Here is a 25,494-nt window from a genome sequence, read left to right on the forward strand (position 1 = left end):
CATGTCAAAGCTGATCAAAACAAACCTAGACTAGGTATTGAGTAGGTCTGTCCCCTAGACACTAATTTCCTCAGTGGAATTAAAACAATAAATAGGCCTTAAGAATCCTTTTAAAGATTAACTTCTAGTTAAATACCGTTCTTGAATCCATCATCTTCTTAGTTTTCCTTAAGGTTACATAAGAGGCTATCGTTGAAGATTCAGGTGTTGGTGATTTGGTCCTTGGAGGAACTACTCCAACAGGAAAATGGGAACCTAAAAATGAAAACACGAGTTAAGTTCTACAAAACATCTTTCACACAACATTGCTTTCTTTTGAGGTACTCAATTTCTAATTAAAAACATTTTTTTTTTAATTTTAGAGAGATAGAGCAAGAGAACATGTGTGTGTGGGGGGCGGGTGGGGAGAGAGGCAGTGGGAGAGAGGAAATCTTAAGCAGAGCCCAATCAGGGCTTGATCCCATAACCCTGGGATCATCACCTGAGTGAAATCAAGAGTTGGATGCTCAATCAACTGAGCCACCCAGGAGCCCCTGACATACTCCATTTCTGAGGTTTTCAAAATTAAAAGGCAAATTTATTTTTATTGGTTTATTGTTTTAAAGATTTTATTTTTAACTAACCTCCATACACAACATGGGGCTCAAACTTACTACCCTGAGATCAATAGTCATATTCTCTACCGACTGAGCCAGCCAGATGCTCCAAAAGGCAGATTTATCGTTTAAAAAGAGCCAGGGAAAATGTAGTAGCCTTCCATTAGTTACTCTGTCTAAAGTTCTACAGATTTTTTTTTAATTAAAAAATTTAATTATAAAATCAGTAATACTCAGTGGATCAGACATCTTCACAACAATCTTCTAAAGAAAAGAAGGTAAATGAACTGCAGTGTCTGCATTAATTTACTTCCTCAAGTCCATGCAGCTCATCAGCAGCATGGCTGGGGCTTCTCTTTGCTGTAGCCTTCTTTCCATTTGCAGTATTTTCAGAGGTTGAAAAGGACCTTAATCCTCTCACATGTTGCAGATCAGGAAAGGAATGGCCCAGAAAGGTTAAGTGATTTACCTAAATGCCCTTAATTTCCATTTGGTCTCTTTTCAATCACACTGTACTGTCTCAAGAGAATCCACTAACAATGTTAACAACAGTTAACTATAGGTAATCACTGTGACTTTTTTGCATTTTCAATAATTTCTAAAATGGACACACACCATAAAAAACAAAACACACAACACAAACTCATTAACCCAACAACAATAAAAGCTAAAAGTAAGTTAATACATAAAATGTACGTAGTTATATCGCATTAATTTTGTTTAAGTAGAATATATGCACTATTATTCACTGAGGACACTAGCAAAAGAACAAATTATTAAAATCTCAATGGCTTACTTAAAAAAAAAACAACAAAAAACAAACCACTCTCTTTGAGCTCACTTAAAGTTACATCAACTAAGTAGAAAAAAGAAGTCTAGTTTCTCCCCCAAAGACAAATGGTACATCAGTCATTCAGGGTCCCTTTAATTTACACACCAAACAATCTGTAGCTTAGGTTTTAATATTGTTTATGAACTGTGTGAGTATTGTAAGGCTGTATATTTAAGAACGTGAAGTGCTGAACTGCTACACAATATAGGTAATTCTGCAGTTCAAACTAAGAGAAAGACTCTATTATCCTAGTTAGTGATCCACTTTTAAAAGTTCTACTTTAAGTCATGTGGCACAAATTACACCATAATTTATCTGTGTATTTCAGACAATTTATTCAGGTGAGAGCTTGTAAGTAAAAAAAAAACAAAAAAAAACAACAAAAACTCAAACATCTAGGGATGCCTAGCTGGCTCAGTTGGTAGAGCATGTAACTCTTGATCTCAGGGTCATGAGTTCAAGCCCCACTAAGTGATCTCTTATTTCAGAGATCATTAAAAATAAAAATAAAAAATCAGGGGCAGCTGGGTGGCTCAATCGCTTTAGTGTCCCACTTCGGCTCTGATCTGCAGGTCGGTCGTGATCTCAGTTTGTGAGTTCAAGCTCTGCATTGGGCTCTTTGCTGTCAGCACACAGCCCACTTTGGATCTTCTGTCTCCTCCTCTCTCTCAAAAATAAAGATGAAAAAAAACCAGACAATAGAATTCTTTCAAAAAATAAACACCTAAATTTTAAAAGCAGCAAAACTCTGAAGAAGAATCCAAACCCTACAGAGAACATATGCCAGACAAGGTATTTTTTATGAGTAAAGATATGGCATTGACTTTTGTCCCCCCTCTCTGTACCTTCCCCGCTTATTCTTTGTCTGTCTAAAATAAAATAAACATTAAAAAAAAGTCTATTGATGAGTTGAACTCACTTATTAAATAATTTCTAAATTTTGTAGACTTGACTGGCGACAATTATCCCTTATAGATCATGGGGTATTATGACTATGTAGGAACCAGAAAAAGAATGGAATAGAAAATGCAAATTCAAAGCATAAAATGTAGTCCTTATTTTATATATGCTCTAAATACTTTGCCCACAGGGATTAAGAATGTTACACATGTGATAAATAGCAACTTCCTCCCCCCCACCCTGCATATGCTTTTTGAAGAGGGTAGATGTTAGGTCTAGGAAACAAGTGCTGTTGAAACAGGGGCACTCTGGCTAGATTTACTGACTTCTTTTAATTTTTAAGTAATCTCTACACCCCACAATGTGGGGCTCAAACTTACTCATTCAATATCAAGAGTCATATGCTCTACCGACTGAGCCAGCCAGGAGCCCCTAGATCTATTGGGTATTTAAGAAAACCTAGGAAGTCCCAATTTTTATTTATTTATTTTCTTAAAATTTTTAGTTTGAAAGAGAGACAGAGAGCAAGAAGAGGAAGGACAGAGAGAGAGAATCCCAACCAAGCTTCACACTGTTAGCATAGACATGGCTGTGCTCAGCGTGGAGCTTGATCCCACGAACCTTGAGATCATGACCTGAGCTGAAATCAAGAGTCTGATGCTTAACTACTGAACAACACAGGCGCCTCTAAAGTCCCAATTCTTAAAAATTTTTTATTATTTATTTATTTTTAAAAATCTAAATCCTAGTTAACGTATAGTATAATAATAATTTCAGGAATAAAATTTAGTGTTTCATCACTTACATGTAATACCCAGTGCTCATCCCAACTAGTGTCCTCCTTAATACCCCTTGCCCATTTAGTCCTTCCCTCCACCTAACACCCCTCCAGCAACCATCAGTTTGTTTTCTGTATTTAAGAGTCTCTTATATTAAAAAAAAAAAAAAAAAAAAAAAAAAGAGTCTCTTATAGTTTGTCTCCCTCTGTTTTTATATTATTTTGGCCTCCCTTCCCTTATGTTTGTCTTGTATCTTAAATTCCACATGTGAGTGAAATCATATCTGTCTTTCTTTGACTTATTTTGCTTAGGATAATACACTCTAGTTCCATCTACGTTGTTACAAGTGGCAAAATTTCATTCTTTTTGATCACCCAGGAATGTTCCACTGTATGTATGTATGTATGTATGTATGTATGTATGTATGTGTGTATGTATGTATGTGTGTGTGTACCTTCCTTATCCATTCACCAGTCAATGGGTTATTTGGGCTCTTTCCATACTTTGGCTATTGTCAATATTGCTGCTATGAACCTTGGGGTGCATGTGCCCCTTAGAATCAGCACTCCTGTATCCTCTGGATAAATTCTATAAAGTTCTATTTTTAATTTTTTGAGGAATTGTTTTCCAGAGTAGCTGCACTCATTTGCATTCCCACCAACAATGCAAAAGAGAACCTCTTTTTCCGTATCCTCACCAACACCTGTTGTTGCCTGAGTTGTTAATTTTAGCCATTTTGACAGTTGTGAGGTGGTATCTCATTGTGGTTTTGATTTGTATTTCCCTGATGATAAGTGATGTAGTGATGTTGAGCATTTTTCACGAGTCTGCTAACAATCTGGATGCTTTCTTTGGAAAAGTGTCTATTCATGTCTTTTTGCCCATTTCTTCACTAAAGTCCCAATTTTTATTTATTTATTTATTTATTTATTTATTTTTTTTATAAATTTTTTTTCCCAACGTTTATTTATTTTTGGGACAGAGAGAGACAGAGCATGAACGGGGAAGGGGCAGAGAGAGAGGGAGACACAGAATCGGAAACAGGCTCCAGGCTCTGAGCCATCAGCCCAGAGCCTGATGCGGGGCTCGAACTCACGGACCGCGAGATCGTGACCTGCCTGAAGTCGGATGCTTAACCGACTGCGCCACCCAGGCGCCCCTAAAGTCCCAATTTTTAAATGTTGGCAACCAACACTTGTTGAGCCAGTGGCTCAGTTGGTTGAGCATCCTACTCTTGGTTTCCACTTAGGTCATGATCCCAGGGTTGTGGGATCAAGCACCATGCTGCTTAAGATTCATTCTCTCCCTCCCTCTCTCTCTCTCTCTCTCTCTCTCTCTCTCTCTCTCTCTCTCTCTCTCTCTCTCTCTCTCTCTCTCTCTCTCTCTCTTTCTCTCAGTGCCTGGGTGGTTCAGGAGGTTAAGCATCTGACTCTTGATTTGGGCTCAGGTTAGGATCTTGCAGTTTGTGGGTTTGAGGCCTGTGTCGGGCTCTGTGCTGACAGTTTGGAATCTGGAGTCTGCTTCAGATTCTGTCTCCCTCTCCTTCTCTACCCCTCTCCACTTGTGTGTGCATGTGTGCGTGTGTGCTCTCTCTCAAAAATAAACATTAAAAAAACAAAAACTATGGAAAAAAAAGTCTGTTTCTCTCCCTGTTTGCCCCTCTCCCCAGCTCCTGCTCTCTTTTTAAAAATTTTTAATGTTTATTTATTTTTAGAGAGAATGAGAGACAGAGCATGAACAGGGGAGGGGCAGAGAGAGGGAGACACAGAGTCAGAAGCAGGCTCCAGGTTCCAAGCTGTCAGCACAGAGCCTGACGTGGGGCTCGAACTCACAAATTACGAGATCATGACCTGGGCTGAAGTCGGACCCTTAACTGAGCCACCCAGGCGCCCCAAGTCTATTTCTTTTCTTTATCTTATCCTTAAGCATGTACACTAAACTTATTAAAATATAGAGGTAATCATGATCATTACCATCCTCTGGAACAATACAAGGACTTTAGAACATGTTAATATCAACAAAATTAGTCCTGGTTATATGCTATTGGTATCCAATATTTTAGTTCTCTGCTTCTTAGACCTTCCCTATCTGACCAGTTTGCTTCTATCTGAAAACTGTAGAACTCTCTCAAGTGACGGTTAAGTGGCAAACTCTCTAGTTTTTATCTTTATCTTTACTGTTTCTTCAAGTTTTATTGACGCAAAATGTACAACTAAAATGAATAGATCTTAAGTGCACAACTGGTGAAGTTTTATAAATGTATTCTTACCCCTAGCTGCACATGCATATGCCAGTGTAATTATCTCAGTGAAGACAAAGACCATCTTCGTCACCCCACAAAATTCCCTTCCAGGGAATCCCACCCTTCTGCCAAAGATGACCACTGTTCGGTTGTCTATCACCAATAGATGAGTTTTGCCTGTTCTCAAACTTCACATAAAGGGATTCATACACTAGGTCTGCTTTGTGTTAAGCTTTTTTCACTTAATATAATTTTTTTTCACATTTATACATGTTGCTAAGTTACACATGTACATCTATCAGTAGTGTTTTTTAATTGTTAAGGAGTTTGAAGATACCATAATTTGTTTATCCATACTCTTGTTTACAGAAATACAGGTTGCTTCCAATTTTTATCTACTATGAATTAAAACTATGGTTAAAAATCCTTGTATAAGTTTTTTTGAGGAATGATGTTTCCATTTTTCTTAGGTAAATATGTAGGAGAATTGCTGGATACAATAATTGCATGTTCAATTTTGTAAGAAACTACAAAACTGTGGTTCTTTCTTACACCACCATCAGAATTGTGTTTGAGATCCAACTGTTCTATGTCCTAACAAACACTTGGTAGTCTTAATTTTAGCTATTCCAGAAGGTGTGAATTATGATTTTAATTTGCATCAAAACTGCATTTATGCTTGATCAGTTGTAAACTTTTTCATATACTTGTATACTTCATTTGTTAAGTGTTTAAGTCTTTTGCCTACTTTCTTATTGGGTTGTCTTTATTATTGATTTGTAAGAGTTGTTTATATATTCTGAATACGAAGACTTTGTTAGGTATATATACCAATGATATTTTCTCCGATTCTAATAGATAGAAGTTTTAAATTTTGATGAAATCTAATTAATCTCAGTTTTCATAGAGAGTACAGCCTTTGGAGGGTTCCAGCTTTCCTTGAGGGGGTGTCTTATCAGACTTGGTTTTTTGTTTAAAAATGTTTATTTATTTTTGAGACAGAGAGAGAGACAGATGGACAGACAGACTGAGAGAGGCAGAGGGGCAGAGAGAGAAGGAGACACAGAATCCAAAGCAGGCTCCAGGCTCCGAGTTGTCAGTGCAGAGCCCGATGTGGGGCTCGAACCCACAAACCATGAGGTCACGACCTGAGCCATAGTTGGACGCTTAACCAACTGAGCCACGCAGGCGCCCCAAGACTTGTAATTTCTTCAGGATCTGAGCTTTGTCCTGTCATAAGGCACTTTAGTGCTCCACTTAACTTATTGGATCCCTCCTACTACAAACTGAATTATGACTTTCTAAAATTCATGTGAGGTCTTAACCCGTGATGTGACCATATTTGGAGATAGAGCCTATGAGGAGGTAATTAAGGTTAAGTGAGGTCATAAAGGTATGCCCCTGATCCAACAGGATTAGTAACCTTCTAAAAAGAGAGCTAACATCAGAGAGCTAACATGTGCTCTCTCTCTCTGCTTAACTGAGAGGAAAAGCCCGGTGAGGTGCAGCAAGAGGCAGCATCTGCAAGCCACGAATAGAGTCTTTCCCTGAAACCAAACCCAGCTGGACCCTGATCTTGGACTTCTACCCTCCAGAACTGTGAAAACAAAATTCTGTTGTTTAAGCCACTCAGTCTATGATATTTTGTTATGGCAGCCTGAGGAAACAAATACACTACCTTTCACATAAGGTGAGCGTCCCTTTCTTTACTTTTCCTTAACTTGTTGAAGATTCTCAAAAAAATTTAGAATGGTATCACCCAGCAATTAGAATCACTTTTAAAAAAAAAAAAAAATTTTTTTTTTCCCAACGTTTATTTATTTTTGGGACAGAGAGAGACAGAGCATGAACGGGCGAGGGGCAGAGAGAGAGGGAGACACAGAATCGGAAACAGGCTCCAGGCTCTGAGCCATCAGCCCAGAGCCCGACGCGGGGCTCGAACTCACGGACCGCGAGATCGTGACCTGGCTAAAGTCGGACGCTTAACCGACTGCGCCACCCAGGCGCCCCTAGAATCACTTTCTATAGGAATAGGAGGATTGGCCAGGGCATCTAGTTAGCTATACTGCTAAAACATTTGTTTGCAGTTTAATATTTCCTGTGTATTTATAATAATATGCACCATTGGGGCACCTGGGTGGCTCAGTTGGTTAAGCGTCAGACTCTTGAATTTGGCTCAGGTCATGATCTCACAGCTGGTGACCTCCAGCCCTGCATCAGGCTCCACACTAATAGCATGGGGCTGTCCAATGTGAGGCTTGAACTCACGACCCCAAGATCAAGAGTCACATACTCTACAGACTGCCAGCCAGGTGTCCCTGCATATAATTTTTAATTACTCAAAATCTTAGCTACTAACAGCCTACTGGTGACCAGACAATTAACACATTATTCTGTATGGTACATGTGTTATATACTGTATCCTTACAATAAAGTAAGCTAGGAAAAAGAAAACCGTATGAAGAAAACCAAATGGGGGGGGTGCCTGGGTGGCTCAGTTGGTTAAGCATCCGACTTCGGCTCAGGTCATGATCTTGCGTTTCATGAGCTCAAGCCCTGCACTGGGCTCTGTGCTGACAGCACAGAGCCTGGAGCCTGCTTCGGATTCTGTGTCTCCCCCTCTCTCTGCCCCTCCCCTGCTTGTGCTCTCTTTCTGTCTCTCAAAAAAAATGAATAAATGTTAAAAAAAATGTTTTTAAAAGAAAACCATATGGAAAATACATTTATAGTACTATACTGCATTTATTGAAAAAAAATCTGCATTTAAGTAGACCCTCATAGTTGAAACTTGTGTTGTTCAAGTCAACTGTATGTGAACACACACACACACACACAAATTTTGGTGAACCATTTACACATTCTCCTATACAACCACAATTTCACTTAACTGTCAATAATCTCCAGAACATATTTAAGTTTCCATAATTGTCCCAAGAATGTCTTTAGAGACTTAAAATTTTTTTTATTATTAAAAAATATATAGTATTTATTTATTTATTTATTTGAGGGAGAGAGAGAAAGTGCAAGCTGGGTGGGGTGGGGATGGGAACACGCTCAACTGACTGAGCCACCCAGGCACCCCGATTGAGACTTTTTTTTAAACCACAATCCAATCAAGGTTAAGTATTGCGTTGTATCTGGGCTTTTCTACCTTTTAATCTTGAATAGTGCCTCCTCTATCCTTTTTCTTCACAACACTGACTAATGACCAGCATTAAAAAAAGAAAAAAAGTCTGGCTCAGTTGGAAGAGTGTGCAACTCCTGATCTCAGGGTTGAACTAACAACCCCAACGTTGGGTGTAGAGATTAGTTTCTGGTAAAAATGAAATACAATATAAAAATCAGAGTACACCCATAGTAGTATTATTTCATGGAATTTGTTTTTTAGTTTATTTATTTGTTAAGTAAACTCTATGCCCGATGTGGGGCTCCAACTCACCACCCTGAGATCAAGTGTCACAGGCTCTACTGACTGAGTCAGCCAGGTGTCCCTCAGCCCTTAATCCTTTATGTATAATTCTGAAACAGAAAAAACCTAAAACCTCCCTCTCCCCAATTCTCAGGAAATGGAAAACTTTTCAAAAGTTTGGCATATGAACCTTTTTAGTCTTTATCCCACTTAGGATGAATATTCCAGGAATGTTAATTGATTTCAAAAGAGGATGCTGCCTCATGCCTAGCTGAAATGACATGTAATATATGGTTTACATATGGGTCATGTTACCTTCCTAATACCTGAAATTTCTGAATTCAGAAGCTCATCAGATTCCAAAGGTTTCAGATAAGGGACTATGGATTTGTCTATGTATTGGGCCAACATGTACACTGAGCTTATTGCTAAAATGTCTGAAAAACACAGGAGATAAAACATATCCTAATGCTGACCTTTAACAGAAGTTTCCATTTCTGAAACAGGTTCTGATTTTTCTTCTCCATTAGACTCATCAACTTCTGCCACTGTTGTTAACTCTGGTTCACTCTTGTAGAGTCTATAATCCGGACCCTTGAAAAGAAGATGTGCAATTTTAAAACAAAAGAAAAAAAATTGCTACAAGTTTCTTTTAAAATGCTTACCTCAAATCAAACCTTGAAAACTAAAAGTCTCAGCCAGCTATATTGGGGACAGCACAACTGACATATATGTTACAGCTTAGGTGGAAAAAAATCTGAAATATTTTAATCAGTAAAAGTTTTGGCTTATAAATTAAAAATATTCCTCTTAGGGACAAAGTCAGAATATTTTTTATCATAGTAAAACTGAAATCTGAAAATAATTATATCATATTAACTCTCAATTGGCCCTATTCCCTACCTTCCTACTTCTCTTCTAGCTTACCACATTTTACATTTATTTAACCCCAAACCTCTTATTTTCAGCTTCCGTGGATAATGAATGTTTCTCCTTGGCAATGTCCATATCCTCTAATAGTTTTCCTAGATGGAATGGCCCATATCCCAACCCTTTTATCATTCCTAGAATGATCTTTTTCATTCTTGCTTCCTTCTGATCTAAATATATCATTTTGTCTCTAATATCCTGAAATGGTATATTTAAAATAAGACGTCTTAGACAAATGTAAAGTAACCACTTTGCAAAAACATTAGAAATATGAAATTATGAAGTATTAAAATTATAAAAACATTAAGAAATGAGAATGGTAAAACCAAAACAGGAAAAACACAGATAATAACATTAAATACAAACAAAAAACAAACAAACAAAAAAGCACTGGCTAAAAGTGGGGTTATAACAAAAAAAAAGTTTGAGTGTAAAATAAATTAACTTTCAAAAATGAGAGGGCATGTACATGATTGATTATTCTGTGGCTATTGAAGCCACTTACACAGTGAGATCCATTTCTTGGATATCCTTGAACTTGATGAATCTTCTTTTCTTCAGGCAGATGGACTGGGCCCCTGCTATAACAGAGCAAGGAGCTGCTATCACTGGGCAGAGGGGGGATTATGGGAGGCTGCTCTGTAAAGTCATAGGACCGAGGAAGTGGAGGACGAGGTGGGACTACTTCCTCTTCCTAAAGATTGTAGAATAGTCACCTTATTTAGATAAGCATATTGAATTAAGTATATCTAAATTCTTTGCAATGGTAAGTTAACTTAAAAATCACTTTAAGATAATTAAAGGGACACTGCCAAGCCAAAAGTCAGTCTCATACTGAAAAGTAAAATAAAGAATGTTTATGATAGCCAGTAACTGGGTCTTAAAAAAATAGTTTTACCTAATTTTTTCCTGTAACATTCAGGTTAGCTTTAATCTGAAGCTCAAAATCAAAACAGATGTGAGACTACAGTGTTTCACTTTAAAAGTAGAAGAAAATAATTAATTTAAAAATCTTATTGCCTATTTGTTTTTGCAATTTTTAAGGGAAAAAATAAACTTCTTTTTGTTTGGTTTTAATATAAAATTCAAGACCACAAATGCTTTCAGTTAGGTTGACAGTATCTCTTTGTAGTTGTAATTTCTTTATGGTATGCACAACACACAGCGAACTTATCTATCAATCATCCTATAAATTTTACCAAGAATAAGACACAATGATAAATATTCAAATTACGTATATTAGAAAAAGTATGACAATGTTAAAGTTCTAACATAAATGAAAAATAATGATTTTTTTTTTTTTGCATTAAGGGAAGAAAAATTGCCATCTGTTAGAAGGATCAAATTACTGAAACAGCGAAATTTCAAGATTAAAACAATAACTTAAATATATTTAGGAAACATTTTTGTTATGAAGAAAAGACAATTAAATTCCAATTCATGTTTTACACATTTAAAATAATTTAGAGATAAACAAACAATCCAAACTTACCTCGTTTTTGTACTTAACTGTTGAGAAAGGCTTTGATCCTGCCATACCTATTAAAAAAATTATAAAACATAACTTATATTAAATAAGTTTAAGATATATTAAATATATCTTTTAAATCCACATAAAAAAGGAGTAATTTCATTTATTTTATTTTTTCTAAAAATTCCATTGTTAAGTAGTCTCTACAGCAGACATGGGGCTTGAACTAACTAATCCCGAGATTAAGAATCACATACTATACAGACTGAGCCAGCTGGGCGTCCCCATTTGACTTATTTTAACTGAAGCTTTCAGTTCTAACCCTTCATTTATTAATGTTTTCAGAACTGGAAGCCAATTACATTAAAAAATACAAGTTAAAATATCTAGTTTATTTTTATTTTTTAAGTTGATTATTTATTTTTGTTATTATTTTTGAGAGAGAGAGAGAGAGAGAGAGTGTGAGTGGGGGAGGACAGAGCATTTGAAGTGGGCTCTGTGTTGACAGCAGTAAGTCCAATGAGAGGATCGAACTCATTAATACCGGACTTGAATTCACAAACTGTGGGATCATGACCTGAGCCAAAGGTAGATGGTCAGTCGACTGAGCGACCCAGGCGCCTTAAAGTTTACTTATTTTTGAGAGAGAGGCATGGTGGAGGGGCAGAGAGAGAGAGACAGAAAGAATCCCAAGCAGCCTCCATGATGTCAGTGTTGAGCCTGACGCAATGTGAGATCATGAGCCAAACCTGAGCCAAAATCATGAGTCAGACACTTAACTGACTGAGCCATCCACGTGCCCCTAAAATATCTAGTTTAAGTAAGAGTACAGGGAAATGGGTTTTCTGAAGTACTGTTGATGTAAATATAAGTCAGTACCATTTTTTAAGAGGGCAATCTGGCAGTGACTATCAAAATGGAAGATGTGTGCTCATTTCCCACTTCTTCTAATCCATAAGTACTAGCATGTGTGTTTAGTCATATATACAGTAATGTTCATTACAGCATGGCTTACGATAGAAAACAAACAAACAAACTCAAAACCTGGAAACAAACTATATGTCCAAAAACACAGAAATGGACATATTATAATTCATCTATACAATGAATTCTTACACAGCTATTACTGCGCTGTACTGTTAAGGAGAAAGAAACCAAATTGTTGAAAAATAAGTACAGTATGATTCCATTTTTTGTTGTGGGGAAAAAAAATTCCTAAAAGCAAAACATTTTGTGTGTGTATAATTAAATACATAAAACAGTAATTTATTTCTGTTGTGGGTGAGGTTGCCAGAACTTTTGCTTTTTACCATCTAAACTTGTGTACTGACTCAATGTTACAGGAGTGCCTGTTTTCTGATGTCAAAAGTCCATTAACAAAAGAAACCCAATTCTATGTATCATTCCATTTATTTTTTATTTTATTTTATTTTTTTTTTATTTTTTCAACGTTTATTTATTTTTGGGACAGAGAGAGACAGCATGAACGGGCGAGGGGCAGAGAGAGAGGGAGACACAGAATTGGAAACAGGCTCCAGGCTCTGAGCCATCGGCCCAGAGCCCGACGCAGGGCTCGAACTCACGGACCGCGAGATCGTGACCTGGCTGAAGTCGGATGCTTAACCGACTGCGCCACCCAGGCGCCCCTCCATTTATTTTTTTAAAAAGTTTATTTATTTATTTTAAAGAAATTTCTACAGCCAATGAGGGGCCCAAACTCATAACCCTGAGATCAAGAGTTGTATACTTTTCCTAAATGAGCCAGCCAGATGCCCTGTGTCACTTCATTTAGATATAATATTATGGTCAATTACTGCAGAATAAAACACAAAGCTAATTTACCTGTTTCTGTAGTGCCTCTTTGCTGTTTGTGTTTACTCAGTCCTTCCATGACATCTTGAATTCTCCAAAGTTCTTTCTGAATCTGTGCACGCTGAATTCCTGCTGATTCAGTCTATCAGTAAAAAGAGATCACATACAGGAAAAAATAAAGTTGTAAACTAAACTAAGTATATATTTTAAAAAATGAGAACTGCAGTAGATTAAGTTTGAAGACTATGAACTCTCCCAATTTTGCAACTTTTGTGGCAAAGATAAAAGTCGAAAAAAAAAATTCAGTTTCTCAGACCTAAGTGCATTATTTCACTTCTTTTCAATAAGCTTTGCCTTGCATTACTGCTGATCACAAGAGACTAAAATATGGGGGAAAAAAAAAAAAGAAAACAAAATAGAAACTCACAAAACCCAAATTAAAAAAAAAAAATTTAAAGGAGAAGAAAAAAAATGGGAAGTATACTAGTTTCCTAAGTACTAGAAATTCTAGAAAATAAGATCATATTGGTATTATTGGTCTTACTGAAAGTAAGATTCTAATAGAACTCTATGACTTTATCAATACTTCTGATAAAAAGAATTATGCTTTTTTGGAATGTAAATTTATTTTTTTTAAAAAAAGGGCAATGAAAGTAGTACTGTCACAGTTACCAAAAAATTTTTTTTTCACTTAATATGTTTTTGACAATCATAGATATGAGAATAAAATCAATATGTTTCATTAGTAAGCTAAAAAGTCCTCCAAGGGGTGAAAACATGCTTTCAAAGTCTATAAATGTAAACACTATGTACTAATGCTGCTTCAAAAAGGCACTACACAACCTTAGTTATCCAGTTTTCTAAGCTACAGGGCTGGAAGCATCAGAGTAAATGAAGGAAATATTCACACAAGAGCCAAACACAATGACAACCCAGAGACGTGAATACTGACATAGACTTCTAGGGAGTGAATTTCAGTTATAAAAACCAGATATGTGCACATGTCCTATATAGAATATATATTATTTTTGCAGTGATTAAAAAAAATATATAGACTATCTGAAAAGTATACAATGAAAGTCTCATTTTTGTATTATTTCTCATTTATCTGATTACTGGTGCAAACAATATTCAAACACTTGTTAGCAATCTGAATTTCACTTTCTATAGATTAAAGCTGGTCATATTCTTCATCCATTTTTCTAATGTATTGCTTTTCCAAACCAAGAAGAAAATTCCTTTGAGATCTAAATAGTAACTTTGGTTGAATCAGTGGTCAACAATACTTCTCCCTAGTATGCCATCTTTTTGTTTAAGCCATTGTCTTCTTACTGACATTACTTTTTAAAAAGTAGGTTCTATGCTCAACATGGGGCTTGAACTCACAACCCTGAGATCAAGAGTTGCCTGCTCTACCGACTGAGCCAGGCAGGCACTCTGTTTACTTATTTAATAAACACTTATCAGTATGTTTTATATGCCTGATACTATTTTAAGTGCTTCAAAAATATCAACATATTAGCCATTATAATAACCCGATAGAGGTAGGCACTATTATTTTATAGTCATGAAAACTGAAGTGCAGAGTTGTCATGTAACTGGTCTATGTGCAATGTTATCTCTCATAGAGTGTGCCTTGTAGTTCTTTATATTTTCAAAACAATAACTATTGTGGCTTTTATTATACCTTTAAAATATGAGAACCATTTTGTTAATTTTTTCAAAAATTTCTGGATGAAATTTGGTTAGGACAGCATTTGAGTTTATAGGAAGAATTTTTACTGAGATAATGTTAAAGCATGCCATCCATGAACATGGTATACCAATTCCACTTCTTCATTTATGTCCTATAACATAGAAATTACATTTTCATGATGAATGTTTTTGTTAAGTTAAATCAAGTTAAACTACTTTGGCCTGAAAGCTAAAAATGAATTTTCTCATTTAAAAATTTCTCATTCTCAAAAACAAAAACATCCAAGATTATGTGACAAAGTGTATATACCTGCAACATCTACAATATTTTAATATCTGGCCTTATACAGAAAAAGTTTGCTGACCCATGGGTAAGTTCTTAGATATTACAGTTTTTTTTCCTACTGTATTTAGTACTTAAAAAAATTTTTTTTAAATGTTTAGTTTTGAGAGAGCCAGGGAGAGGCAGAGAAAGAGAGAGAGGGAGACACAGAATCCGAAACAGGCTTCAGGCTCTGAGCTGTCAGCACAGAGCCTGATGCGGGGCTCAAACACACAAACCATGAGATCATGACCTGAGCCAAAGCCAAACACTTAACTGACTGAGCCACCCAGGCGCCCCGTACTATATTTAGTATTAACCCCACTGTTCAACATAGAAGTCACAACCACATGTGGCTACTTAAATTTACACAATTAAAATTAAATACAATAAAAACTCAGTTTCTCAGGCATACTGGCAACATTTCAATTGCCCAACAACTGCATGTGGCCAGTGGCTACTATACTGAACAGCAAAGATGGAGGACAGTTGGTTTTCTCCAAGTCAACTTTACTAACCTTTACTCCTTGTATTCACTTGTCTGTTGAGTCCACAGTTTCCAATGCAGATAACCAAATTTACATAGGGTCACAAACATGAAGTGACTTTTATTATTTTCTTAAACGTATATTATCTCCACTTCTCAGAACAACACTTTAAGACAGGTATTATTGTTCCATTTTATAGACTAGAAAATTAACACCTGGAACCTGATTCCAGATCTGATTGTTTATGCTAAATGGTGCTGCATCTTTCCCCATTCAATAATGTACCAAAAGTCTATAGGCTAAATACAGTTTGATAAGAAAGAGACATTTAATATAGAATGGATTAGAATACATTTTTATTTTTTTATTTTTAAGTAATCTCTACACCCAGTGTTGGGGCTTGAACTTATAACCCTGAGATCAAGAGTTGCATGCTCTTCTGACTGAACCAGCCAGGTGCTCCAGATTAGAATAAGTTTTATAAGACACAAATTACCCTTTATTTGATAAATCCATTTAATTCAACACTTTAATACTAACTTCCATATAGTTAGCTAGGAGCGCAAAACATGACAGGGATCACACCATGTACCCAACAGAATAAAGAACTTTTGAACAATGAGAGATGGGATACTTTGTGGGATATTAAGAGTCCTATTATTGAAAGTATTAAAACCCAGGTCTTAGGTGGCCAGTAATGTAAAAATTGTTAAGGGCATGCATGGATAACAAGGTATACAGTACCAGTCAAAACCAGTTGAGACAATGCAAAAAGACATTCACTTCTGTACCTGAACTTCACCAAGGCGATCTAGCTGTTCTTGCATCTGGTTCCTGGTAACAGTCACATCATATTCTAACTTATCATACTCTCTCCATGCTCGTTCCAGTTCCTAAAATCAAAGAGCTTTAATTACTTTAATAGGGAAAATGTGCTTTTATATTGTTATCACTGCAATGGCAAGCTTTCTAGATTTTAGAAAATTGTGTAAGTTTATACTGGGTGAAAGAAAAACTTTTGTAATTCATTTTCCCTTTCCTTTACTGTTTTAAAGCACTTTCTTAACTGCCCTGATTAAAATTTCTCCATAAATAAAAATACCAAGTAGGTTGTATTTTAGCATGTTGGATTTTCAATCATACCAGAAGCCTAACGTACCTTTACTTGTAATAAATTTACAGTAATGTAATAAACCTAACTCAGCTAACTAAACAAGTCAGTGAATCCTGCCCACAGAGACTCAACATATATGCTACCCACCTATTCTTTTCTCCTTTGGAAAAAAAATCACCAACCCTAAAATCAGAGAGGTTTTTCACATTTGGTCTTTAACCACCTGTCATCTAATACAGGATGTCAAAAATACATCATCATTTCATTGTTTCAGAACTCTATTCTACGGGAGTGCAAGTATTCTTCTATGGGTTCTAATTACTCTTCAGACATTTCAGAGCGGTATGAAGTCAACAAATTGATAAAGACAGGGGCTTTGACCAGTTTTATCATTAGTATTAGTGTGGTGTTGGCACATGTAACACAACCAACACATACATGCTGAACACTGTTATAAAATGAATTAGTAACTCTTGTCTAAGAACCTTTCATGACCAGAGATTTCTTGCCCTGAACTGTGCTGAATGAAGCCGCCCTGGGAAATGTCAGTTTAACAATAGCAACAGTCTTGGGATAAGGCAAGAAGATACTGAGTGTGGAGGAAAGGGTACTGAAAATAATTTTAAGAGTTTTTTTTTTTTTTAATGTTTATTTGAGAGAGCGAGCGAGCGCACGCGCAAGTGACCATGTGTGAACAGGAGAGGGGCAGAGACAGAGAACCCCAAGCAGGCTCCACACTCAGTGTGGAACTCAATGAGGGACTTGATCTCACAAATGAGAGATCATGACCTGAGCCAAAATCAAGTTGAGAGCTTAAATGACTGGGCCACCCAGGCACCCCAAAAAGGATTTTTTAAATTGAAGAATAGTTGACACATGATACACAATAATCTTAACAGTTTATTTGTAAAGGGTCTCTTTTAAAGAGTTATTTTACTTTTCATACTGTGCAACTAGCTTAAAATCACTTTTAAAAATGCAGGTAATGAAAATTATTCAAGGTACACACTTTTAAAAATTAAAATGAGTGTTAGAATATGGCCATTTGGAATAATTGCTTTTTGAATCTAAGATATTTCCTTAAGCAGGTTTTACAATGAATTATATTTTTTAAAAAGTAAAAAAAAACCAAAAAAACAAAAAAAAAAAACCACTGGAGATTTTCTTTTTAAAGCTTTATTTTATTTATTTTGACAGAGAGAGTGTCCACGTAAGCAGGGAAGGGACAGAATCCCAAGCAGGTTCTGTGCTGTCAACCCAGACCCCGACGTGGGGCTCATGAACTGTGTGATCATAACCTGAGGTGAAATCAAGAAATTAAAAATGCTTAACTAACTGAGCCACCCAAGTGTGCCACCACTGGAGATTTTTTTTTTTAATCATCTCTTTATTATATAGATAATTTAGGGAGTCTAACTGATTTCACAATTAATAAAATTTTTAAAAGGCAAAGTGATAAAGGACTAACGATTTTTATGTCATCTATATTGCGTAAATGCTAGTCGTCTTACTTGGCTTCAGCAAACTATTTTTAACTGAATAAATAAGGATATTGATCTCCTTTAATAAACTTTGCTTTTAGACATCTTCTAATTTGTGTACATCACAAAAATTACAAATTTAAATAGTGGGCCTTTGAAGGCTTCACAGGGAGGGTAAAATGAAGCTGACAGACCCAATGGCTGCCCAGTAATTAAGTACAGATGGCATTGCCAGGCTAACACCTGACCTCTCTTGTAGAAAAGCCAGTTTCACGGTGGATCCAAAGGCTATAGAGGCATCTAAATGTCAGAACATTTTAGTATGGTAAGAATCCTTGTCTTTCTTATGGAAACACATAATCTAGAGCTACAGACTAAGAGCTAGAAATTATTTTAAGGGTGAAGAAACTCAATATACTTTCAATTTTTCTAGCCTGGAAAGTGCACTCTAACATTTGGACTAAGTCCCATAATCCTCCGGGGCTTACCTGCTTCTGCCTTCATCTCTGGGCTCCTCAAACATGATTATGCATGGGCAGAACACAAATCAACAGTGGATGGCAAAAAAAGGGGCAGCACTGGAATAACATCAGTTTCTCCCAATACCTGGCTGAGCATTTCATTAAAGAATTTAATGGATTACACAAGTTTTTTTGTTTTTTTTTTTTTTTGGTCAAGAATATACTTGTATGACAAAGCAATTAAAAGGGGTAATGACTTTTAAATATACAATTATCGGGGTGCCTGGGTGGCGCAGTCGGTTAAGCGTCCGACTTCAGCCAGGTCACGATCTTGCGGTCCGGGAGTTCGAGCCCCGCGTCAGGCTCTGGGCTGATGGCTCAGAGCCTGGAGCCTGTTCCCTCAGCACAGAGCCCGACGCGGGGCTCAAACTCACAGACCTTGAGATCATGACCTGAGCCGAAGTCGGACACTCAACTGACTGAGCCACCCAGGCGCCCCAGGAAACAGTGCTTTTGATAAAAATGTGGAGTTTCATGCTATATACAGTTAAGAGAATGAATGAAATTTTGCAGTCTACAAACCATACGGATGACTGTCACAATGTTAAAAGAAGCCAAAGAGCATATACCGTATATCCCATCCTTTTAAAGTTCAAAAATAAGCAAAAAGCTAACATATAGTTTAAAAGTCAGGTAGCGGTGTTCTAGGGAAGCAGTCGCTGGAAAGGGAGCTTCTGGTGTGCTAGTAAAATTCAGTATCTTGATATGGATGTCAGCCATATCTGTGCACATAAATTGTGTAATTTTCTGGCAATATGTTACACTCTAACAAAGGTAAAAAAAAAAGTATGTTTTTTAAAAAAAAAAATTGTTACAGGGATGGCAGAAGACTTCTCAAAAATTTGACTTAGTCTAACTTTAGGATGTGGAACAAGTAACTTTTAATCGCGGTGACTTCTTTATAGTCTACACTATGGGGGAAAACCTTCAAGTAGGTCTGCAGCACTCAGATGTAATGAAATGCCAGACTACCAAAAATGAGGATTTTAATATTTAAAATGGAACTATGGTAATTACACATTTTTATCTTTATTAAGAAAGTAATAGGACTAATGATTCATTTCCAAGTTTTTAACGTAATAAGATCTTTCCTCTTTCTTTCAAGATCTTATTTTTAAGTAATCTCTCTACACGCAATGTGGGGCTCAGCTCGAACTCAAAACCCCGAGATCAAGAGTTGCATGCCCTACTGACTGAGCCAGCCAGGCGCCCCACCTTTTCTTGTCCAGAATCAATTATAATTTATAACCAAATCCACCCATGGGAATAGTTACACAATATGCTACATACAAATAAATGTGTAATCTTTATTTATAATCTTTAACTTGTATCTGTAGTTTCTCTTCTAATCTCTTTGAAATAAATTCCATCTGAAAGAAGTGGTTATTGTTTACTGTACAAATTTGAAATGTAATAAATTTGTATCATTATAAATGTAGAAAAGCTAGTAAATAGGGAAAGAAAAAGAAAAAAATACCTATTATTGTGCTACACTTCTGTTAGCATTTTCATGGGTTTTCTTGTAACCTTTTCCACACATACACAATGTCCAAATACACACAAAAGTAGGGCCCACTCCAAATTCAACAGTTATGGATATAGGGCCAGTCTGGTTTCATCTATAGTACTCATATTCTACCTTTGTGGGATTATTTTAAAGAAAACACCAAGCATCATGTCATTTCATTTATAAACACTGCAGTATGTATTTCTAAAGAAACCAAAATGAAAAAAAAAAAAAAAACATGGAAATTCTTACTTTTAAAATCATTAATATGCATTCCTTAAAAAATTCCTTAAAAACAATTTCCCCTGTTCTCCTCTCTATTCCCTTACTACTTATTTAAAAAGTTTTTTTTTTAATGTTTTTATTTATTTTTGAGACAGAGGGAGAGACAGAACATGAGCAGGGGAGGAGCAGAGAGGGAGACACAGAATCCGAAGCAGGCTCCAGGCTCTGAGCTGTCAGCACAGAGCCCGACGCGGGGCTCAAACTCACGGACTGTGAGATCATGACCTGAGCCGAAGTTGGATGCTCAACCGACTGAGCCACCCAGGTGCCCTCTTTACTACTTATTTAAAAAAAAATTTTTTTTTAATGTTTATTTATTTTTGAGAAAGAGAGAGAGACACAGTGCAAGTGGGATAGGTCCAGAGAGACAGGAAGACACAGAACGTGAAGCAGGCTCCAGGCTCTGAGCTGTCAGCACAGAGCCCGATGATCTGACCTGAGCCGAAGTTGGACACTTAACCTACTGAACTACCCAGGTGCCCTTCTATTCCCTTGCTACTTATATGGGGACGAGATTGGGTCACTTACTCTGCAGAATTTACGTATTCTACATTTTGCCAACTGAATTCCTGTGGGATTCCTTAGCATGCTCTTCTGTTTGCTTTGTTTCCTATAAACTCATAGTTAGTTACACACTAACGCTTGCTACATTCAGATTTGATTGTTCGTTAAAAATAGCTTGCAATTGTTGTTGGGTACTTCCTACTGCAGCAAATCAGGAGGCATATCATATCTGCCTACCTCTTTTTGGGGGGATGTTGTTAATTATAAAATAACCAAGTATTCAGAAATTATCTTAAAATCTTTCAAAACGTATTCCATACCAATTCATGGATATTGATGGAACTACTACAAAAAATTACACTTTACTATAACCATGATTCTCAGAAACTCTTTATTACATTGAGAATGAGTATATGAAGGTATTTAATGTGTAAGCTTCTCCCCAAGACAGTTCATTTGTCCTGCTTCCCTGCCCCTGTAAATTTACAATCCTAGAATCTAGCATATCCACTGGAATCTAACATCTGTTAACTCAAGGTCCTCCTCCTAGCTAGAATCCAGCTTAGAACACAAATCAGTTTAATGGAAGTCTATACATACTACTTACTCATTGTAAGCCTGGGCAATCTGTCTTAGTTTTCCATTTTTAACATAGTAATAAGAGTACCCATTCCAAGGGGTTATGGGGATTATGTGCATGTAAAGCCCTTAATAACTGCTCCAAAAAATATTCATGATGGTTATTATTATTATTTATATACTGTATTATTTCATAGTGGGTAAATGCATAAACTACCAGCATTATTTAGGATGAATGGGGGGCTTTTATACCTCCCTTATGATGGCTGAAATTCCAATTTTAGATTTTTGAGTTAATATAATCTAAATTTGATTCCAAGTTCCAGAAACTACAAGTTATGTGACCACGTAGATAGTGAGGCAGAATAGAAGGTACAGAAGCCATAGAATTAAAAAGTCCTTGATTGAGGTGTTGATTCTTCCCTTATTAGTTATGTCATCTATGCAAGTCATTTAGCTTCCATGAGCCTCAGTTTATCTGTGCAGTGAAGATAATAAAAATGAAAATAAATGGAGATAATAATTATATTTACTTTGCACATGCTTTTCTTAAAGATCAAACCAGGTAATATATTGAGAGAAACAATTACAAATATATTTTGCTGCCATTATTGGATGAGTCACAAAATATCTGGTTCCTTGAATTGCTAGGTCGAGTAAGAAGCACCTGATGAACTGATAAAACCTAAGAATATTTCTCTTCCATTTGGAGACGAGGCCTAATGTAAATTCCCCAAGAGAGGTGCCTGCAGTGGACGTTTACGGAAGTCCACACCATACCCCTTTTGCCCACTCAATTTCAAGGAGCTATGTTAAGTTCCATGCCTGCTAGTGTCTCACAGCAAGCAAGCTAAGGCAGTTTGGAAGTATGGGTGAATTAAGGACACTGGGGCAACTTCAACCAATGCATGATAGACACCCCAGTCTCCCAGACTTTGGTAGAAAATTCTGACGCATTCTGCTCATTTCCTCAGTCCCCAGTGGAATTAAACCCCAGCTGACGACAGTGGGAACCAGCTCGGTAGTGAAACCTTTACAGGCTTTTCTCCTTCTGTCTCATTCTTCACTCACACTCTCTCACTTCTGCTTCTAGAAATGATCCCAAAAGAAGATGGTGACACATTGAAAAATTTCAAGTATAACTGATTGTTGAAACAATCTTTGCCACTAATCCGGCTTAAGTAAAAAGAAGTAAAAGCAAGGTGAGAACACAGAGGCACTAGGTGCTTAAAACATGTAAGGTTGTTGGATGGGGCTTACGGAAAGAAGATACAATATCAAGAATTTAATAGAATATAACAGGAACACTGCCTTACATGTTTGCCTTGTGTTAATCCTAGTTTTACCTACTTAAATGGCCAACCAGGTGAGGAGAAGATGTTCTCAGAATCAAAGCTTTCATCTTTGGAGGCATTAATGTTATACCTCTTGTATCTTTTATACCTCATGACTTGGATTTGAACCAATGACCTCAATCAACTGCAAAAGAATCAGAAGAATCCTTTGGGATTCTGCTAGCACAAATGTAATTCAATTTTAAATCTAATCAACATCCACCCAGTGTCAACCATATGCCCAATATGATGTTAGGCATCATTTGTAGTCTTGAGCTACAAGTATGAATAACTTCATAAAGGCAGAAGTACCATAGTTTGTATTCTGTGTAGTAAGACATGTCTTAGAAGAACATATTGAGGGTTTGTAATGACCAATGAATAATGCTGAAGACAAAGAAAAAGAAACTGGGAAAGTGATTATAGGGAATAACAACCAGAAAAATGGGATAATCAACATCATTAATGTCTACTAAAACATTAAAAACAATTTTTTAAATGTTTATTATTTACTTTTGAGAGAGAGAGAGACAGAGCACGAGTGGGGTAGGGGCAGAGACAGAGGGAGACACAGAATCTGAAGCAGGTTCCAGGCTCTGAGCTGTTAACACAGATCCCAACACAGGGCTCGAACTCACGGACCATGAGATTGTGACCTGAGCTGAAGTCAGAAGATTACCCAACTGAGCTACCCAGGTGCCCCTCTACTAAAACATTTTTAACAAACTTCCATCAGAGTTGGGAGTTAACCTTCAGATAAAGCAAATTGTAAGCCTACTGATCAAATTTAAGTTACTAAACCCATTTGGTAAGGGAAAAAAAAAAAACAATTCAACTGAACACTGTACATCCTCAGAATTTTCTAAAACAGATACCAAATCATGAAATAATTTCCAACTACATTTTGATTCAATTCAGGTTGCCACAGAGATACCGAGTTTTTCATTAGCTTGGCATTGACAGCTTAGCCCCATTTTCCCTTTCTAATGGTATATTCCTGATCCTCTATTCCAGTCAGTTACTTCTATTTCTTTTTTTTTTTTTAATTTTTTTTAATGTTTATTTATTATTGAGACACAGAAAGACACAGAGCATAAGCAGGGGAGGAGTAGAGAGAGGGGCAGACACAGAATCCAAAGCAGGCTCCAAGCTCTGAGCTTTCAGCACAGAGCCTGACGCGGGGCTCGAACTCACAAACTGTGAGATCATGACCTGAGCCAAAGTCGGACACTTAAATGACTGAGCCACCCAGGCACCCCCAGTTACTTCTATTTCTTGTAGAAGAACACGTCTCCTACTTTCTTATCTCTGTGTTGTGGTTCAAGGCATTTTATCCTGCATGGACTACTCTTTACTGCCCTTTCCTATCCAAATTCTACCCACCACTGGTTAACTAAGTGACTATTTCCTTGTAGACAACATTTCAGGTACAACTATTTCCTTTGTGACCATATTATAAAAATCTATGTAGATTTAAGTTTTCAGGGATTATGTTGAGAAGACCTGGGATTGAGTTCTAGGCATAGCATTGATTAGCTCTGTAACACTGAGTAAGTCATCTGGTTCAATCATCAAAATGTTAACGCACATCCTACAGTGCTGGATTCTAGGACTACAAAGATGAATGAGATAGGGTTTTGATATCAAGGAGTTCACAACTGAAAGGATATTAAATTCTTTTTTATTTCTTATCAGAGAGAGTGTGTGCAAGAGGGGAGGGGCAGAGAGAAAGATAAGAAGAGAGAGAATCCCAACCAGGCTCCTGAGCTGTCAGCATGGAGTCTGATGTGGGGGTCAATACCACAAACCGTGAGATCATGACCTGAGCCAAAATGAAGACTTGGACGCTTAACTGACTAAACCACCAAGGTGCCCTCAAAGGGTCTATGAACATTACAGTATAACAGAATCAAATGAAATAATGGAAATAACAGTACTTAACAAATAGGAATAGGATATTAAATATAAGGTATTTAAGAATGACAAAAAGTATGTTTTGATTTATTTATGATCAAGGTATATTCCTTTAAAAACTGCTCATGTTTGGAATATTAATTTAGTGTTTAGAACTGAAGCCATGTTGAGATTCTGGTATCTTGTTAGCTTAGACCTCTCTTAGTTTAGCTATAACTGTCTATGGATGACCTTCATTTTTTTTTTTTAAATGCTTATTTTATTTTTGACAGAGAGAGAGCATGAGTGTGGGAGGGAGGATACAGAGAGAGAGAGAGAGAGAGGGACAGAGGTTCCAAAGCATGCTCTGTGCTGATAGCAGAGAGCCCGACGTGGGGCTTGAACTCACCAACCATGAAATCATGACTTAAGCTGAAGTTGGACACTTAATAGACTGAGCCATCCAGCTGCCACTGTCTGTGGACCTTCTTATATATTTTTTAATATGAAATTTATTGTCAAATTGGTTTCCGTACAACACCCAGTGCTCATCCCAACAGCTGCCCTCCTCAATGCCCATCACCCACCTTCCCCCCCCTTCCATCAACCCTCAGTTTATTCTCAGTTTTTAAGAGTCTCTTATGGTTTGCCTTCCTCCCTAACTTTTTTTTCCCCCTTCCCCTCCCCCATAATTTGTTATGTTCCCCTCCCCCTTAACTTCTGTTAAGTTTCTCAGGATCCTCTGTGGACCTTCTTAGAAGGTAGCTCCTCCCTATCTGAATATACCCTTATAGACAAGG

The 25,494-nt window shown here is 36.8% G+C and overlaps 1 protein-coding gene across 16 annotated transcripts in view; it reads right to left on the minus strand.

Annotated features, from left to right (window-relative positions):
- Positions 1 to 25,494, minus strand: part of PLEKHA5 (pleckstrin homology domain containing A5) — a 244,996-nt gene that overhangs the window by 12,468 nt on the left and 207,034 nt on the right. For 14 of the 16 annotated variants that reach the window (XM_040488755.1, XM_040488753.1, XM_040488754.1 and 11 more), the window contains 5 exons: positions 16,268 to 16,369; positions 13,002 to 13,113; positions 11,181 to 11,227; positions 9,235 to 9,352; positions 137 to 255 (listed from right to left, as the gene is read on the minus strand). In XM_040488755.1, the coding sequence (XP_040344689.1) occupies positions 137 to 255; positions 9,235 to 9,352; positions 11,181 to 11,227; positions 13,002 to 13,113; positions 16,268 to 16,369 (498 nt within the window). Of the gene's footprint in view, positions 1 to 136; positions 256 to 9,234; positions 9,353 to 10,067; positions 10,383 to 11,180; positions 11,228 to 13,001; positions 13,114 to 16,267; positions 16,370 to 25,494 lie in introns of those variants that run through there. The other 2 variants (XM_040488772.1, XM_040488768.1) reach the window with 2 other exon arrangements.

This window comes from Herpailurus yagouaroundi, unplaced genomic scaffold (genome assembly GCF_014898765.1).
Source record: "Herpailurus yagouaroundi ecotype Mexico unplaced genomic scaffold, PumYag 166, whole genome shotgun sequence".
NCBI classification, from domain to species: domain Eukaryota; kingdom Metazoa; phylum Chordata; class Mammalia; order Carnivora; family Felidae; genus Herpailurus; species Herpailurus yagouaroundi.